The 20,779-nt window shown below is 33.7% G+C and overlaps 2 protein-coding genes across 3 annotated transcripts; one reads left to right on the forward strand and one right to left on the reverse strand.

The window, feature by feature from the left end:
• The first annotated feature begins 599 nt into the window (after window positions 1–599).
• LOC143545750 (nonsense-mediated mRNA decay factor SMG7-like) lies at window positions 600–7,438 on the forward strand. 2 transcript variants are annotated; one of them, XM_077037578.1, is made up of 9 exons: window positions 600–807; window positions 2,097–2,235; window positions 3,088–3,675; window positions 3,777–3,899; window positions 4,225–4,457; window positions 4,543–5,741; window positions 5,967–6,040; window positions 6,875–7,030; window positions 7,112–7,438. In XM_077037578.1, exons 2-7 carry the CDS (start codon window positions 2,167–2,169, stop codon window positions 6,017–6,019), a joined length of 2,265 nt encoding a protein of 754 aa, XP_076893693.1. In that variant the 5' UTR covers window positions 600–807; window positions 2,097–2,166; the 3' UTR covers window positions 6,020–6,040; window positions 6,875–7,030; window positions 7,112–7,438. The 2 variants fall into 2 exon arrangements, with proteins under 2 accessions (XP_076893693.1, XP_076893692.1); XM_077037577.1 differs by having other exon boundaries at window positions 4,543–6,040.
• Window positions 7,439–8,311: 873 nt separating this feature from the next.
• Window positions 8,312–13,105, reverse strand: LOC143545751 (phosphatidylinositol 4-phosphate 5-kinase 4-like). The gene is made up of 7 exons (XM_077037579.1): window positions 11,910–13,105; window positions 11,281–11,448; window positions 10,769–10,934; window positions 10,566–10,682; window positions 10,215–10,408; window positions 9,292–9,513; window positions 8,312–8,932 (listed from the first exon to the last, which is right to left on the reverse strand). Exons 1-7 carry the CDS (start codon window positions 13,010–13,012, stop codon window positions 8,656–8,658), a joined length of 2,247 nt encoding a protein of 748 aa, XP_076893694.1. The 5' UTR covers window positions 13,013–13,105; the 3' UTR covers window positions 8,312–8,655.
• Window positions 13,106–20,779: the final 7,674 nt, after the last annotated feature.

The raw sequence follows: 20,779 nt of genomic DNA on the forward strand, positions 1-20,779 counted from the left end.
AAAACCACTACAAATTATGAAATAAAACTACGAACGTCGATTATAGTTGTTTTACATGCTTTAAGTTGATGGTTTGAATTGTTCAACCTAATACAATCATATTTATTTGTATAGAAAACCAAGCTTAACTCCCACACAAAAAATGTTTGCTATAACCATTAAATATATGGAGGCAAATCATGGAATTCAAATATTTAGTCATGTGGAAAGCCATTGTTTTACATATATCGATAGGCCACAAAACATTTGATAAAATGAAAATAATGAAACTCAAACCTTTAGTCACGTAGAGAAACACTGTTTTACCTATATTGATATACCACAAAACATTTGATAATTGCAAATAATCAAAATCAGTATATGTAAAACATTGTCTCTCCACTCTCTACGTGACTAAAGATCTGAGTTTATAATTATTTTCATGTCGTGTTCACTGCTTAATCTTGAAAATATTCTGATAGCACTAAAACGGTTGTAAAAACCTTATTTATTTAGTTTTTGAAAATTAAAAGGATGTTTTAGATAAAAAAAAGGTTAAAAACAATGCATTTAATTTATTTATTTATTTTTAAATAATAATAAAATGGATTCATTGCTGCCGACTAGACCCAAAAACCCAACCCAAAACCAAAATAATATCAACCACCACCACCAATAACAATAATAATAATATGATCATCTTTCTTCTTCTCTTCCTTTGCACCTCCGCCGCGTGTCTTTCGCCGTTAAACCAATTCAAACCTTCGCAGATCTCCTAACGCCGGTCAACGTTTCACGCCGTACTAGTCCAGATCTGATTCCGAATAGGTATAATAATAATCATATCAATTCTTCCATCATCAATTTCATATTTATCAATCTCGTTTCATCGCCTATCTAGGTTTTAGATACTTTGCATGTCTCGTGCGCTTAAATTAGGTTTTCCGTACTTTTAGGTTATTATTATTTTAGGCGATAATTTTAATTCTTGCGTGATCGGTTTGATATATTAGCAATCTCGATTAGGTTTTCGGTAGGTTGCGTGTCACCGTGCGGTTAAGTTAGGTTTCGTTTGTGTTTTTTGTTGATGTAAATTATGGCGGAGCATGAGATGACGTGGAATAGGTATAGTTTCAATCCTTGCATTATCGGTTTTATATATTAGCAATTTTGATGAATCGGTGGATCGTGTATTTAGGTTTTTGGTAGTTTACATGTGATCATGCGATTCGTTTGTTGTTTTTATAGTTTTATTTGTTTCTGATTATATTTGGCGGTGTATGAGATGATAGAGACTTTTGTGTGTTAGTTGTTGGATGTCTATGTGTGTATCAGTGTTATTGAGTTTTGATTTGTGTTTGGAGTAGTTTTCATTAGGCTTTTGATAGTTTACATGTGATTAAGTTATCATTTAATTTGTTCTTTGTTTTCGTACATTTAGGTTTTTTTTTTCTTTTTGTTGATTTTCCTGTTCAGTTTTGTTGGAGTATCTGGACAGAGAGATTTTAATTATTGAGTTTTGATTTGTATTTGGAATGATTTTTTTATTGTGGCAATTAGGAAGACACGTTTATGATCACTTTAAGCGTGACTAAGATTCTATTTGCCATTAGACGGCAGCTTTTTTTTTCGGTTATAAGCAGTATTTGCATGTGATTAATTGTATTTGACACATCTATAAAATATAAGGACTGGCCTTTTGAAGTTGGTGGTTGCATGTACTAAGTGGTGCGCTTTATGAGGCTGAGAAACTTTAATATGCAATATATAGATAGGAGTTTAAAAACTATACGGAGCATGTCACATATATGGCTTGTTATGGTTCATGGTTTTAATTCAACCATAGATGAATCAAATGCAAAGTACAGCTGTTTATTTCACGTGTAAATCTTTTTCCGTGTTAGGGTTATTATGCAAATTTTTACAGCCAAAAGAGGCATAAGAAGTGGCTATTGCAGAACTGCATTTAGGCAAACAAAAACCAATTTGCACTAATTCTTATGTTTCTGTTCTATATGAAAGTAAACAAAATTGTATTATGTTGATCCAATTTTATGTTTGGCATATTGAGTCCAATTTGCATTTTTTGCTTAATCAAAGTATTTTGTGTGATGCAGTTGATTGCTAGGTGTTAGTGCTGTTTGGATCAGATCTTTTGGAGCCAAATTTTGTCACGCTTGATGGACAATGACCATTCCAATGAATAACACTTTAAGCAATTCATCAAGGGGGCGTGCTCAACTTCTTTACAACAAGGTAACTATGATAAGTATAATATTTCAGTTTTAGAGGGATGCTTACTAAACATAGTTTTTATGGCGCACTGAATGTGTGACGCACGTGTCTAATGAAACTGGATGAATAGGTAGGTTTGTTATTGGTTATTGAATTTTTATACAACTAGTATTCAGTTAAAAACATATTTGGTGACTGGCCTTTTTGATATACCTGAGTAACAATGGCAAATCACTTTTACCATATAAACTATTTTATAATATGTTCAATAATACACTACGCGACAGATGTTAAATAACGTATAATTAGTAAGCCTCTTTATCTCAAAATTATTGCCTACAAGCAAAAAATATTTTCAAATGCATTTACTACAAACTATAATTAATAGAGTGTCGATTTTACTCTTGCATTTAAGGCATTGTTGACTTAGAAACTTGCACTGAAGGAGTAATCTGTAAAATGGAGAAAATAGTAATTTATAATTCTCTATTTAAAAATCAGTGAATTATTTATGGAGATAGGGACAAACTAAAATAGTAACATGAATAATCATGGAAAGGAGGAGTAATGGTAGATCCGTAGATAGTATGAAACCAACAAACAATTATATCATGATATGAAGACACAAATTTATGAGGTTTGATATGAAGACACAATTTGGAGGTTTGGTGTATAACTATTACAAGGATAGTTATTATTTGCAATTGTTAGATGGCTATAAAATAATTGCCAAAGATTGTAAACTTGAAACATTACTTTCAATAATCTGCTTGCTCGTGGATTAATCTGGTAAATTATAAGCTATTTATACATAGTAACTTCATTTTCGATCATGAATTTTGACTTGCCATCTCATATATCTTTATTTTCCAGAATGCTGAGCTGGAAATTAATCGTCGAAAAGCAGCACAAGCCAAAGTCACATCAGACCCAAAAGCATGGCAACAAATGCGAGAGAATTATGAGTCAATTCTTCTAGAAGACCATGCTTTCTCTGAAAGAAATGACATCGAGTATGCTTTATGGCAGTTACATTACAAACGTATCGAAGAGTTACGGGCACACTACAACTCTGCTCAAGCTTCTGCACCACAAAATGCTAAAGGCCCTTCCCGACCTGGGCCCGACCGAATCACCAAAATACGTTCCCAATTTAAGACCTTTTTATCGGAAGCTACTGGATTTTATCATGATTTGATGGAGAACATTAGGGCAAAATATGGGTTATCTCTAGGTTACGTGTCAGATGATTCACAAAATGATAAAGACGGAAGTAAATCTATTGATGTTAAAAAAGGTCTATTATCATGCCATCGATGTCTTATATACTTGGGGGATCTTGCTCGTTATAAAGGGTTGTATGTTGAAGGAGACTCAAAAGCTAGGGATTTTGCTGCAGCATCAAGTTACTATATGCAAGCTGCTACTCTTTGGCCTTCCAGTGGGAATCCACATCATCAGGTCTGTTTATAATCAGTGACAGTCCACTATCTATTCTTTTATATATTTTTTCTTGTACTTGTTTTTAACTTTTTTTACTGACTAATGTTTTATAGTTCCAGCTTGCTATCCTGGCTTCATATTCTGGAGATGAACTTTTGGCTGTTTACCGTTATTTTCGAAGTTTAGCAATTGAAACTCCGTTCATTACTGCGAGAGACAATTTGATCATTGCGTTTGAGAAGGTATCTACTTTTGCTAATATAACTGTTAGATTTGTACTTTCATGAATCTATAGAGTATAATATTTCATTATTTAGAATAATAACTTTGCTTGAAATAAATAATGTAAATAAAAAAAATAACTTTGGACTTTATTATTAATCATTTAATGATAACGTCTAAGGATCAGTGTGCAAGTTAAACTTATAATAAATAATGTAAAATCTGGCCCTAAAGCTTAAAAAAAGAACCTTGTACTTCAGGGTATGGTAAGTTGGTAGCAAGGAATTGGGATGTATTGTTTATAAAATGATTTGAGAAGTTTTTTGAAATTTATAATTTGGACAGAATCGTCAAAGTTACTGTCAGCTGCTTGGGGATTCAAAACCTATTCCCACCAAAAAGTTACCTGCACGAATGAACGGGAAAGGCAGAAACAGAGGTGAAACACGGGTTTCTATGAAGGATAGAAAAACTGAACCACGTCTACCTCTGGAAAAAGACATTACTGTCCCTGAAACTCTTAAAGCTTTCAGCATCCGCTTTGTCAGATTAAATGGCATTCTTTTTACTCGCACAAGGTATACATATTATTTTGGCTATTTTTTATACAGGTTAAAGCGGATCAGGTTCAATGTTAACTCAGTTTCATGTTTACTACTATAGCTTAGAGACTTTTGAGGAAGTGTTTTCTAAAACACAGACTGATTTCATTCGCCTACTATCTTCCGGGCCAGACGAGGTGGTCAACTTTGGGTCAGATTTAAATGAGTGTAAACTCTTCATAACCCGGGTCATATCAATCATGATATTCACAGTCTACAATGCAAATAAAGAAACCGTAAACCAGTCATACACAGAGATTCTACAACGTTCTGTTGTGCTTCAAAATGCATTCACTGCCGTATTTGATCTCATGGCACTCATAGTTGACAGATGCTTCCAACTAAAAGATCCTTTCGGAAGCTTCTTACTTCCCGGCATCATGGTTTTCATTCAATGGCTAGCTTATTCTGAGGACAATGTTGTTGTCATTAAAGAAGCGGATGAAAAGCAAGCAGCAGCTAGATCCCTCTTTTGGAACAACCTCGTTTTGTTTCTTAACAAGATGTTATCATCGAGTGGGTCCCACCACAATGAAATATGTTTTCCATTGCCTGAAGATATCGAGTTAAGAGGGTTTCTTCCTCTCGTCCCCGGTCAACTCATTTTAGATTTTTCTAGAACAAATGATGGAAATAAAGAAAAGAACGCGCGAGTGCAGCGGATTGTGGCCACAGCGAAGGCTATTGCTACAAAAGTCAAACTTGGTCAACAAGGAATCTATTTTGACTCCAAGTCAAATAAGTTTTTCTATGCTTTCAAGCCACGTGCTGAAATTAGTGAAGAACTTGAAGATGAAGATGAGATTATCGTCTTCAAACCTTCCGTACCCAAGAAGCAAATCGATGAAACATCAAAGGGTATTGTCTCCAGTTCCACCAGTTCTTTAACCTCATATGGTGGTTTTGGTTATGGTTTTCCTTCAGACCAATTTGCACAACCAAACACATCAAAGCCAACAGTGGGAATGGAAGATATCAACAATGGTTTTTCAAATCTTGACTTATTTAACGAACAAGATCATGATACTATGATACCATCAAAGTTTGACTCAGTGATGACATCAGCATCTGGTTTAGACAGCATTCCTTCAAAGACAAAGTTTAATAAGAGTCCAGTGGGTCGACCCATGAGGCACTTTGGTCCGCCACCTGGCTTCAACACTCCAAAACCCACAAATGAAAATCCGGTTTTGGATGATTACAGTTGGCTAGACGGGTATCAGTTACCTTATGCAGGATCATATATCAACAATGAATTTGGTAATTCTTTTGATTGTCTGCCACAACCAACCAAGCTTTTGAACACAAGCAAGACTTCTTTGGGAATGGATTGCTTTCCGTTCCCGGGTAAACAGGTTTCCACTACCGGGCCCGCCAACATCGGAGTTGGAAACGGAAATGGATGGGTTGATTATCAACTTCCGGAACATTCTAGTGTTTACCAAGAACCAGTTAAAATGGGTAATAATGAACAGTTTCTTGCAGTGCCTCAACAATATCAAGGACAATCGATGTGGGATGGTCGTTTCTTTGTGTGAGATGCTTTTGGAGCATAGATGGTAAGATGTTGCTTCTTTTTACACATTTGCTTTTTATAAAAGTTCAGGTTTCTTAGTCACCCTTCCAAGTTTATATAATTTTTACATTGGGTCGGTTAAGGCCGGTTTTGTTTCAAACCGAACCCAAACCTAAAGTTTGGTTTTGAGTTTCTGAAAATGGTTTGGTTCTGGTTTATTTCGGTTTTAGTTTTGGTTTATTTCGGTTTTAGTTTTATCAGTGTTACCATATAAGCTTAAAATTTTTCGATCGGAAAAAAAGTTTGTCCCAAAGTAATTAATTTGGACTAAAATATTTCGGCTACACTAGTGATCAAATTCTTATAATTACTTCACATTAAAAAATGAAAATTTATTCATTCGGTTCAGTTTGTCAGTTTTATCATTTAAGCTTAATATTTTTGGGTTAAAAAAATCGCTCAAAATAGTGAATTTGGGCTAAAATATCTGGTTTGGATTATTTATTAAAATTTTATGAATTACTTAACAGTTTAACATTCAAAATAGAAAATGAAAATAGTTACATGCAAAACCAATACCGAACCAAAAATTCGGTTTTTTTGAAAACACTGAAACAAAGTATTGGTTTTTGTTTGGGTTTTTGGTTATTTTGGTTTGTTTTTATGGTTACATATTACTTTTTTTTGGTTTCATGTACCCCCTAATTTTATATTCAGTTGCATGATGAAACATGTTATAAGCTAATGATTTTTTATTTTATGTGCTATGGAGCGGGTAAATATGAGAAACTTTGAACAGCTATCTAGTTTTGGGTTATAATTTTGATTTTGAGTAATAGTTGGTTTGTTTATATGTTTAACAAAAACACTGTGGTAGGTTTTGAACAAATCTACTAAGGTGGATGACGTGGAGTGTGACCTGGTACGACCAGTTCAGCCATCAATCAGATAAGCCAACATATGGCTGGTGTTTAATATGGAGCATACATGGATATGGTTTTTGGATTGTTGCAGGCACCTCATTTCTCTACAGGTATCTCTTTTACTCTTTGTTGTAACTTTAAAAAGACGAAAATACCCTTTTTTTATCGGCTTTAATAACTTGTTTATGCAGGTGCCGAGTTTTCCATATTGGGTGAATTAACTTGTTGGTGAGCAGGGCTTTTGTGGGAAAATATGGATTGAAGTTTGAAAATATTAAACAATACTTACCAAGCTTAATCCTGCTGGTTTTATGGTATATTTGTAATCGATGGTAACGATGTTAAAAAACAAACGAACCAACCAATCGTGTGTGGGTCTGTCTTTTATATGTTGCCTTGTTTTTTAATGTTTTTGTTTTGTTGCAAGAATTGCTGTTTTTATTTTGAAGTTGATGGGAATAAGTGACTGACTATAAACGTTTGCTTTTGATTGTTAAAGTTGATGTTTGTTTGTGTTATTATTATTGTTATAATATTCAATTCAAGTCTTGTATGGTGTCCAGTTTGGATCTCTTATTAACTATGGACGTTGTTCGTCTCTTGCTTTGCGCTTTGGTTTTGAACCCATTGGTTTTGTTCACTCCTTGCTTTTTAGAGCCAGTTGTATTTGGGGCTACACATTTTAACCCATAAATTTTCGTATCTCGTAAAATAAGCCAGTGGTCCAACTGGCTTAACCCACTTGATTTTTAGTTTCTTACCAATGTTCTCGTTTTTAAAAGCCGACTAGTTCGATTGTATTAGGTCTCGTTTTTAAAAGCCGACTAGTTCGATTGTATTAGGTCGCGTGATCTGACTGGGCTTGATGACCGGATAACGTAATACGTATTTATCACCAAATGAGCAAATTAAAAGTTCTTTTGTAAGGCTCATCATAAAGTCGCAAAATGTTTACTTTTGGTTTTGTTTTTCTAGGTGGCTTTAGAAATGATATTATTTAAAATAGCGTAAATAAAACATATAATTCTTTAAATAGTAATCTTTAAATTTTACTATTAGTCATTTGTTTTGTCAAATTCTACTCTTTAATAGGGTTCCCCATTTGGGTATCACGAGTAATGTGGGTTCACCGCCGTCGGCCCTTGGTTACTCCAACTGGGGTAAGAGAAGCGGGTTTGACTTTTGAGCATGTGTTGAAAGATAGTAGCATGTTGAGGTTGGAAGACGGTGCAGGGGGGCGTGGGTTCATGGGAACACCGTCGCCAGTGGATGTGGATGCGGGTTCCGATAGGTTCAAATAGAGTTGGTGAGTTGTCCACCGGTGCTTCGGTAATTATCCGGTTCTGGCGGGTTACACCCCACATAACCAAACATATTTAACACTTAGAGATGGGAATTTGTTTTGTTTTAAATGTTAAACTACGACAATTCTCTTTTACTTGAAAGATAGATGAACATGAACAAACTAAAATTACCAACCATTATTTTAAACCATGACATCTGTTAATGTCTAAACTCCAATAACCATGCATTTACATTTCAGTGTCCAATTCTTGGTAAAAACATAAGACCCCCTTGATCACACACACAACAATGCAAGCAATATACAACATCCATACATTTATAAAACAAAATATTCAAGAAACATCAACAATCAAGAAACATTGGTACAATTATGGAAAAATTTTAGTATGAAACAAACACATATTTGCCAAGTTAATATAATTACCATAATCTAAGCGTCGTCTTCTATGAATATTTTGAGGATGAAATCACGAAAACGTTTAGAGTATTGTCGAGGATCAACTGCAGATATTGATGTGGGGTCGTATTGGAAGGATTTATACGCGTGCTCGAGTTTTTTGGTGATGTCATAATCTTGAAGTATGTCTATGATGCCAAAAAACATTACAACATCATAACATACTCCGGTTGGTTCACCAATTAGTTCCATTTCATTCTTTCTTTCCATCTTTTCGACTCGTGCATGCATGTTAATTCCCAGTTTAGCCCTGCAATGGTACCATGCTAAATAATGTCGGTTTGGGGTTTAGTCTAAACAGGTTCGGGCCAGTTTCGGACTGAACCTGCAAACACGTTAACTTAAACGGGTCGTGTTCGTGTCAACCTGTGAATACTCGTGTCATGTGTAACACGATTTTCGAGTTCAACCCAACAACCAACGAACACAGCCCGTTTATCAGACCTAGAGTTAGTAATGCCAAAAAACTACATTTTTATCAATTTTATACGTGTGCAAGTAGGCCCGGCCCGTTTTGACCCACATTAAAAGGTACACGCTTGACCCGTTACCCAACCCGTCTTAACCCACCCATGGTCGGTTACAAAAATGGTAGAATTACGGTATTACCCTGCAGGATCTGGAGCTTTATATGTAGAAGCACCTGCACCACAATCATTTGCAAATTTTATAAATAATAACAAATATGGATGTTTTATGACACATTTATATAAAAAAATGGACACATTACCTAATTCATTAGCACTGGTTTCTTTGAAATGAAGACCAACCAACAGACTGTAATCCATGATTCTTTCCTGCTCAAGAAAATCGGAATCCTTGTCGATTTGCCTGATAATATATTATACAAAGTTCTTTAGAAATAAGGGTTAATTACACAAAATGTAACTTTTACCTCTTTCTATGACATGGCAATGTAACATGACAAAGAGTGTGAATATTTGACTCGACACAAAACATGACACAAACCAAACACGAAATTCACGGGTTTGGGTTCAGTCTAAATGGGTTTGGTCAGTTTTGGGTTGGACCACGAACATGCTTAGCTAAACAGGTTGGGATAGGGTCAACTTCATAGGTTCGCCGGTTGACCCGTTTATTTTTTAATTTATTTTGAAATCTGTCGTTTGTCTTTGTTAGGTGTTTTATGCTCAAATTTGAAAGTTAAAAGATAACCGACATTAAATTTTATAACTTAAAACACAATTATAATCTTAGTTATAAATATATAGTTTTAAAGCATTTAAATGTAAAAAAAAATATAATATAAAAAAATTCGGGTTAAACGGGTCATGTTCGTCATGACCCGCGAATAGTCTTTTCGTGTTCAAGTTCATGTGTCTGACACAATATTTGGGTTGGACCCACCAACCTATGAACACGACTTGTGTGGCACTCCAAGCCATGACATCATTATATGTTCTATAGAAGTTTACTTACATGATATGAATTTATTTTATATACAATAATAAGTAAAATTGGGTTAACTTTGGGTGTAATAAACAACTATTATCATGATTAAGAAGTTTTACCTTCTGAATTCTTGTATCCAGTTTTTGTCAAGTCTAAACATGAATTTGAGATCAAGATCTTTAAGAATAGTGGTGGTCTGGATTTCTGATTCGGGCTTATCGGTCAGCCGACCAAGTGAAGACCCTTTTAAGTCAAATCGCCTATGAATTAAATGATCCGTGCAGAAAAGGTTGCCCATGATAATAAATCGTACCTATTCAACAAAATTCATCAATAGCTCAAAAAACAACAACCGCACCTCATAAATCCCACAAATAACAAGAAATAATAATAATAATAATAACAATAATAATAATAATAATGCTTTAGTAATGGGCAGGTTGTGATTTCAAGTATCATGTACAATAAACCTTCTTTTGTGCAGCTCCAGTTAGCTTGACACAATGTAGCCCATAGAATTTGGTGAGTAAAGTATGTTCAAAGGACCGAAAATGGTTGTAGTACGCAGACAACATCCTTAATATGGCCTAAAATCATCAACCATAACATCAATAAAACAAATTAACTATATACATATATAAATTGGTATATATAACTAGGATTTATGTCTCACTTTTACTTCAGTTTTTTTAATGGTTTTGATCATGTAACGGTCATCGTGAGTCAAGTAAAAGAAACTTCCACTCTTTCCAGGAGAAGATAGCTCGCGAAGAGCGTTATTTCCACATATGGATAACATGTAATCAGCTGCATCAACCTTGAATAACATCCTTAATGTCCTACACATTGTTCATGATATCATCAAACATTTATCGTCTGTATTTTATAAAAACTCGAGGGGGTTACTTTTTGTTCGGGCATAAACGGATCGGGCCGTGTTAGTTGGCCCAAAAATTACTTTTTTGTCCTTGATAATAACAAAAGTATTAATCATGATTACTATAACTAAGTCATGAAATAAAATGACTTTTGCCCATTTGGCCCATTAGAGATACTATATAACCCATTAATTAAAACTTTGGGCAACTTCCAACCTGTTTGTAACAAACTAACAAAGCACACCCAAGTCGACCCGTTTAAGAAAACGGGCCAAAATTGCCACATATAAATATTAAGCCGTCTTACCTGAAAACTAAGGGGCAATAATCTTTCCATCTAAATTCAGAAGATTGATGTGGAGGAGTGTATTTAGATCCCTCTGGTGGGAATCTTGTCCAAACCTTTTCTTTTGGATTAAAAGCAGATGACTTTAAGTCTAAAGATGGCGTGGGGCCCGGTCTTCCAACAGAATGCCTACAAATAACACAATATCATTTAAAAAATTTGGACATATAAATGAATAGAACGTTTAGTGAACAGTCCTTAGAAGTTCGTATATGTTCATTTATGAAATAACATGAACACGTGTCTCGTTCGTTCATTCACGTTTGTTAGTTTAAATTTGTTTTTCTGTCTACGATCATTAATGTACTCATTTAAAGTTTTTGGCCCGTTACAATTCAGTCTAGTTTTATAACTTTTTAGGACCAACACATTACTTTTAGCTAGTTAACGAACGAGCATACAGGCATAAAGTAGAAAAGTCCATTCGTTTCATTATTCATGTTCGATCGTTTGTCGGTTAAAGTTAAACAAACAAACACAAACATGATCTATTCATGTTTGTTCGGTTCATTCGCAATCCTACAATATTCCATCAAGAAAAAGAAATTATTTAAGTTAAAACAATAAAGATTAAAACTTGAAACAATAACCTGATTCCCAGTTGCAAATTAAGCATAAGTTCATAATTCTTATGCCCTTTTGCGATTGTTTCACCTTGTTTCTTGACAACATTCGGAATCCTAATTGGGCTTCCATCAGATAATGTTATTAATGATGTATCATCTATAGATTTCATGCTTTTATCATTATCATCCAACATACTCATTTTACTGAACTCCTTATCAACATTTCCATCCAATCTTCCATCAACCGACAACCTTCGTGGTCTAACTGCAGGCTCGTTTCCTTTAGACGACCTCCAAATCGCGAGTTTCTTTTGTGAGGGCAAAATGGGAACTTTATCTTGAGGTGAAATCTCACAATCTTTTAGATAAAATTCATAAACTTGTTGTGGATCATGTTCAACACCACAATCATCACTTTGTGACAATGTTAAATCTTGTTCTTCAGGATCTTTACCCCAAACACCATTGTATTCACAATCTTCTGCAAACTTAAACGACCCGTTTCCCTTCGGTAAACCTTCATCCCATTCACCTTCATACATGCTCCCGTCCGAAAAGACGATTTTACCCTTGTCACACATTTTCCCATTCTTCCATTCTCCAACATAATAACTACCATCTTTCCATTTATACATACCATTACCTTCTTGTAACCCTCTACACCATTCACCATCATAAATATCACCATTTGTATATTCTTTAACACCATTTCCATGTTTTAAATTCATAATCCATTGACCTCTATACGTGTCACCGTTAGGGCCGGTATACGTGCCCTCACCATCCATGTAACCACTTTTGAATTCTCCATCATAAGTGGCACCCGAGGGCCAACTAAACGTCCCTCGGCCCATGGTCTTGCCTTTAAACCAATCACCGACATACATGCACCCATCGGTCCACCAATATTTACCGAACCCATGTGGGAAATTATCGCACCAATGGCCCGTGTAATAGTCGCCATTTGATAAATATCTTTCTGCATTGTAGACCTCACCGGCTGCATGAATCTCGTCTTGGTCAGCGTCTTCATCGTCCACGTGGGCCACATGGGCTGACCCGAATATGTTGGTGGCTTGTTTTTTCGCGTGTTGAGTTTTTCGAATCGTTGCTTCCCATGCCTTCATAACCTCGGATTTTATAAAGTGTTCATGAATCTTGTTCCTAATTGTCTTTTGTTGAAACAAAATATCATGAATTCCATGAAAAAGAACATGATGTCATCATAAATATGATGAAAGTAATAAAGATTAAATGGACATGTTTGTTGTTATCCTTCAAAACAGCATGCAAGATTGGCAATCTTTGTTTTTTTGTTTTTTGTATTTTGTTTTCCTATGTTTCTGCTAAACAAATAAAAGGGAACCAATGTATCCTGATTTGGCATGTAAATAAAGAAAAATAAAATAGGTATGTAAAGAGGGAAATTAATTAAATATTAAGTCTAATGATTAATAAAAGCATGTTGAATTTTTAGAGGAAAACATGAATGAAGCAGTTAATTAGTTGACTTGTTCATGGAACATAATTGGACATATGAAATGACATGTGGAGGGATTAACAGAAAACCAAGATTAATATTTGCCATTTATAGAAATTCAGAGACAGCTAGACAAAAACTGTTAAATTGGCAATTATTATTATTATTATTATTATTATTATTATTATTATTATTATTATTATTATTTTTCAATTTAATGTTCTCTGTTCTCGAATACGAAATACCTCGTTAACAAACAGGTCGGCTCGATTAAACCTATTTTTATACGAGAAAAATTTTGAATAACTTAATCTTGAGCAATACATTTAGAATACCAGTATTTACGAGAACGCTCATAAATAAACGCGTGCGACATTTGGAGTTACTATACAGCCGTGCAGGGGAGGCTCGGAGGGTGTGCGAGCCGCACCATCGGCCGGGGCACATAAGTTTCGGGGGCACAAACTTTTTTGTACGTATTACATATATATGTTTATTGATGTTAAAAATAAGGTTATTTGCAATGGTTTATGAGATAATTACATGCTTAAAATGGTTTATGCTTATAATAAATCGATCAATAAAAGTTTTATCCATGTACATTAGAGAATAAAAAGTTTTCATTAAAGCCTACGAGCCTTTTTTATTTTGGCTCGGCCGAGGTATTTTAATTCTTGGAGACGGCCATGCAGCCGTGTGCCCATGTCGCTTATAAACACAGGATTTCTCACAGTTAAAACAATTTAGGTCAACACAAGTGAAACACTTTAAAATACAAGTCAAATAACCTTTCATCTCTTGGTTATTCTTTCTAACAAGTAACATATTCAAATCTCAAATCCTAGTTGATATGATTATTATGTAACAAATAGATAGCAAACAGATTAAACTAAAAGCATTAATATCAAGAGTACTTAGGTAGATATAACATCACTGTCAAAGTGTCAATTACAAACGGAAACCGAATCCAGAAACACAAACCATAGTAGTCTAGTAGATTAGTCTAATAACCAAACGATATTTTTCACCCAACTTACATCAGAAAACGTCGGTCAACATACAATTCAACAGGTCTGGTAAACATCCACGTTGGTCACAAAACTCATGGGCAAAAACTCAATGTCTGGCTCCCCGTAAACTTGCTTAGGAAGCGGGTAAGTGATTTTCAAATCAGCCTCCAACGGTAAACCTAGCTTCGTTCTCACATGATCCTTCAAAACCGAGCATGTTAAAGCAAAATGCAGAGTTAAAGCATGTTGCAGTATGTCGTCTGCCCTGTACTCCTGAGCAATAGAGTCGCCATCAGGAAACCTGAGTTGCCAAAACCTCCCGTGTAAAGTTTCACAAACGTCTCGTTTCCACGTTCCTAGATAAACAAAAATAATTTCATTTACTTAACAGCCACCAACAAGTAATGCATCCATAGAAAACTATCAGTAATAAAATAAACAGTTCATGACCCTGCAAACAGCCTACAGCATAATAAACAGTTAAAACACATGTTAAACCAGCTCCAACAGTTTCATTATCAATGATAAAAAAGTAACTATTAAATATGCAATCTAATAGTGGCCAATAGACAACATCAACATCATAATCAACTGTAATATATAAACTATTACAGCTCTACAAACAACCTACACTAACATAATTAATATTCATCAGTACAGAAATAAACACCGCATTTCATCACACATACATAAATCAAATTCAACACACATCAAAACAAGATAGGGGTGCACGTGGTGCGGTTTGGGCTAAAACCAACCGAAAACCAAAACTTTGGTTTTTAGTTTTTTGAAACCTTTCGGTTTCGGTTTTGGTTCGGTTTCGGTTTTCCCCGTGTTTGCCATTTTAGCTTGAAAATTTTAGTCCGAGAAGAAAGTTGGCCGAAGATAATGAATTTAGGTATAAATAATTTTGTTAATTGTTAGCTAATTCACTATTATACGTTTGGCCAAAATTATTTAAGTTACATATTTAATAAATTCTTAAAAATTACTAAAAATAAAACATAAAATTCTAGAAATTCGGTTTGGTTCGTTTTTTTAGTTTTTATTACACGCAAAACCAAAACCAAACCTTTAGTTCGGTTTTTACAAAAACATGAAACCAAACCGTCAGTTTTTGTTTCGGTTCGGTTTTTTCGGGTTTTTGCACACCCCTAAAACGAGATCTCATCTAACACTACACAAATGTAAAAAAAAGTACGAGTAGTTTATAAACCTAAATCAACCCATAAACATACAACAAAATCAATCAAATTACTAAATTCCTAAACACACAAACAAACACTTCATTTCATTTCATCATAAATCACAAAACTCAGCATACATTATAACAATATATCATCTAACCTTACACAAATGCAACAAGCCAACAAATATCATCAGTTCCTAAACCTAAAACAGCTTATAAACATGCAACAAAATTAATCAAATTCTTAAACACACAAACAAACACTTCATTTCATCATAAATCACATTATTCAACACACACAGTAACCAAAACTCATCTAACACTAGACAAATGTAACACATATCAGTTTATAAACTTAAGACAACCTATAAAATCAAACAAATTCATAAAATACACAAACAAACACTTCATATAATCACAGATCACAGAATTCAACACACATTATAATTAGGGGTACAAACAAGCCGAGCTACTCGTGAAAAAGATCTATCGATCGAGATTAAATGAGCCCGAGCTCAAGCTTAAAAATAAGCTCGATTAATAAACGAGCCTGAGCCCGAGCTTCACTTATCGAGCTCTAGTCGGCTCGCAAGCCTTAACGAACATGTCACTCATATAATTATAATTATACATATACATACATATATACATAGAGATTACAATGTTGACTTGCAGAATGAATTGATATATGTATTATAGTATAATATAATAAATTCGGGTTAAACAAGTCATGTTTGTCACGACCCGCGAATAGTCTTGTCATGTTTGAGTTCATGTGTCTGACATAATATTTGGGTTGGACCAACCAACATATGAACACGACCCGTGTAGCACTCCAGGCCATGAATTTATTATATATTCAATAATAAGTAAAATTGGGTTAACTTTGGGTGTAATAAACTACTATTATTATCATGATTAAGAAGTTTTACCTTCTGAATTCTTGTATCCAATTTTTGTCAAGTCTAAACATGAATTATTCAACTTGTCTTTCGAAGTGGGGTTTGGGCAAATTGAAAGAAAGATTGATTGATTGATTGATTGATTGATTGAAGGACTTACAAGATGAAATAATGACAGGTATTTGGAGGAGATAATTGGTGAAGAAGCATGTGGTATGATGACTCTGTGACAAGAAACAATGATTTAAACGAATAAAAGTGATGTTAAACGAATAAAAGGATATTGGAGAAGGATCGTCAAGTTATATTTATTGGAGAAGCATATAAGGATATTTTCTGTTTCTTTCTTTTTTTTTTTTTTCTGTTTTTTTGTTTAAAATGCAAAGTTTAAATTAAATCACATAAATCTAGTGACGGATCTATGATTTTTTTCCATTGAGTTATTTAAAAGCTCTCGTTTAATAAGGTCGGATATATATAAAAAATAAGTTTGAGGAATATGTGGAGAAACATGAGGAGTTGAAAGAGTAATTATTGCTTAATAAATGATAAAGATGGATGTGAAAAGATGTAATACATATTAAAAAATCAAAGTTCTGCACAGGGTTGATGTTTAAAAGACATCTTTACACCTAGAAATTTTAAAATTTGTGCTTCAAGAGTTGTATCTAAAGCAATGAGTTTGGTACCTCTAAAATATAAAAGGTTTCTAACTCATGCTTTATATATAATAGAGATAAAGCAAACGGGAAGGACCTCTTAAAATTTAAGATGTACAAATATGATTGTCTTAAGTACAATTAACAATGCATGTGATTTTGAGAATCTATGGGTAAGATTATCTTTGCTCACATATGATGTGCGTGTGCGTGTGCGTGTTATAAATGTTTGGAATGTAGCTTTCGCACAAGATCGTGTTTTAAATTAATAAAAGTGATTGTAACATCACGAAAGTATCGCGTCAAAAATACCAAGTTCAAAAAGATAAATGACCAAAAATAACAAGTTTTAAACTTAAAAGTCAAAAATGAAAAATCTGTCACCAGGCCTGATCGCGATACGCGACGGCCATAGACCAAACGTCATCACATATCGCTATGACGAGGTCTGACAGGGTGACACGTGTCCTGCCACGTGGCATAAAGCCATGATAAGGTAACACGTGTCGACACGTGTCACCTGGTGGCATTATGCGTCACCACGTGACAGCCCTAGTGGGTGACTCATCATGCCTACTGTGACATTTGTCAAATTCGAGTCTCGAGTTGTATTAGTTTTGTAAACTTTTATTATGTAAACCCGACTCAACATTTTTGTCAATTTAATGTTCTCTGTTCTCGAATACGAAATACCTCGTTAACAGAGAGGTCGGCTCGATTAAACCTATTTTTATAGGTGTTCCATATTTGGAGTTACTATATAGCCGTGAGCCTATGTCACGTATAAGCACAGGATTTCTCACAGTTAAATAACTTGGGTCAACACAAGTCGGACACTTTAAAATACAAGTCAAATAACCTTTCATCTCTTGGTTATTCATTTTAACAAGTAATCAATTCAAATTTTAAATCCTAGTGTTGATCAATTCCTCATGGTGATAATGGAAAACATGAATAATATGATAAACCTATAATTATACGTGTACCTGTTATAGCATGGAGAGTACTAACCACATCGGAGAAGAATGTAGACGACATAGTTGTCAGGTTGATCGAGTTCCCCTTTAGGATGTATAGTTAAGGATGGTGTTAGGGTTCTTGAGAGGAACCCGGTTTAGGAGAGAGGAGACACACAAAATTATTATGTGTGTGTGACTAGGTTATGATGTTAATTTATTCTCTCTATATATACACCCAAGGGGAAACCTTTTATTAGCTAATTATAGGTAATATGGCCCATCAACAATTACCAAACTAATATATAATAAGGTATAGTTAATATTTTGATCTATTATAATATAAATGATTATAATGGCCATATATAAATATATATAATTATATATATTTAGTCTTACATTCTCCCACTTGGCCGAGTAATCATTTATTATGAGTATTAGATAAGCCTGATCAGGAGTTAACACTCATTTTAGATTTAAACTCAAACTGGAGCAGAGAAATACAATCATTGAATTGAACATCAGCTCAAGACCCCCATTAATCATACTGCAGTCCTTATTTAAAACCTAAGTAGTTATGATCAAAATTTTCAAGTAAGCCCTTCAAACGTTTGATTTGTATAATAAATTGTCTATATGTCATTATGCATGCAGAACATATTAAGAGACATACAAATCAAAACTGATGAGGAAATTTAATATTTAATCATTCATACTACGATATGCAGTTGTACGCGGTCATTAATAAACCTCTCATGATTATAAACGCTTTCATAATACTTATGGGTAATAGACCTTTAGTTATAGGATCCTTAAGCATATCATGAATGTATTCGATACGAAAATTTAGATTCCTCAATTCGTTCATAAACGAATAATTATTTCATATCAAAATTTAATGCAGCACATCTCAAACTGTTACTGTTTGAGAAAACTTGGTAGCTGACTTTATCACAATTATAATATTATTCGATAAAATAATATTATAATTTATCTGGAGTTTAATATAACTTATGAGTTCACTAATAAATATTCAACAACATTTATTGACAACAACGTTGTAATTAATCAACATATTATGTCGTTATGACTTAGGTTGTTGTTATCAGTTCATTATGACTCCTCCATGAGATAGATTTGTCTACTGACATAAGAATATATCCCGAAAATTACATTTTCTTATCTTTGAATATGACAAAGTTTAGAGTAATCTACCGATTTGAATTCTCACTTCTTCTTTTAAATTAAGTCTTTCGTTTCTTTTAAAGATATCTTAGTACTCTTTTAGATGCTTCACATTAATCTAGACATCTCTAGTGTGTTGCAATTTTAAGTAATATCTAAACTAGTATAGACTTGAACTTATATAAGGCTTATACTTAATGAAGCATAAGGAAATAATCTATGTGTTCCTATTATCCTCTAAAGTAGAGCAATACTGTTTGTTACATGTGTAAGGAATATCTCTGAGATCTATAATATCAAAGTATATGTGAAAGCGCTTTGACTCATGTAACATATACTTGTCAGAAGAATGTCATCTATATAAGGACAAGTTTGTTTTTAGTTGCTCCCACTCATCTTGAGGTAGGTATATTAATCCACTAGGTTTTTGATGAAAATAATTGTATAAAGATTTCATCACATTTTGATGTTTACATTAACCCATATATGAATTTTATTGACTTATAAACTAAATGTTCTTTAACCTTCAGTTTATAACTTTTAGGTTGTGTTATGAACATATAAATATGTAAGTCGATTGTTAGGGAAAGTTGTTTTAATGTTCATCTAATGTAGCACTTAATTATTATAAACTACTAGAACAATAATGATACTTAAAGAAATCTTTTGTGATATAGGTAAGAAGATTCTTTGATAATTGATTTCTCCTTGAATGTAACCTTTAACAATCAATCATGCTTATTTGTGTCTTAACGTTTGTGTTAGGATTTAATTTAGTTATGAATACCCTTCGGTGTTTCAAAAAATCTCAAACGTTATTCAGACTTATGAAGTGTAGTTTAATTTGCTAATAATAGCTTATTCCATTCAAAAGATTGATTGATGCTAATGATTTAATTAGAAGGAGTATGATCATTAAACTTTCAACATCCATTTCAACTTTAGTTATGGAGCTTACATAATCATCAAAGTTAGTAGGTTTTAAAACCTTAATGACCTCCTTAGTTGATTATTGGGTTTATTTGAAGTTTCAGTTTTATGAATTAGCTCTTAGTTAGGTTGCTATCATTTTCAGGATTCTAAGTGTGTAAGAGTGGATACAATATGGTGTACAAGAGGTGTAATTAGAGTTAAATTTGGAGTAAAATTTAATGACTCTTTTCCCCTGCCTCTTGTACTTTTGCCAAGTCATTATAAGGACTTTTACTGTTCCCACTGACCTTAGAAACCTTTAAGAAATTAGTATGCTTAGGGTCAATATTTATAGACCAATAGATTCTAACAAAGAAACAAGTTAATAATATAAGTTATTGGAGTTTCTCTTGTTGAGGATTAGTTTAGTAAGAAATCCGAATTTGCCCACTTTAAGCAACAATGAAACTTTTGTAAAAGATTGTAAATTCTAAAGAGATAAGTTTTGTTAGAATAGTGTTGTGATGGAGCAGTGTCTTGTACAAGAGGTGTAATTGAGATAATATAAAGTTTTCACTCCCCCACCTCTTGCAAATCTTGT

Source organism: Bidens hawaiensis, unplaced genomic scaffold, assembly GCF_021521415.1.
Source record: "Bidens hawaiensis isolate Kalapana, Puna unplaced genomic scaffold, B.hawaiensis_p1.1 tig00014033_1, whole genome shotgun sequence".
In the NCBI taxonomy this organism is placed as follows: Eukaryota; Viridiplantae; Streptophyta; class Magnoliopsida; order Asterales; family Asteraceae; genus Bidens; species Bidens hawaiensis.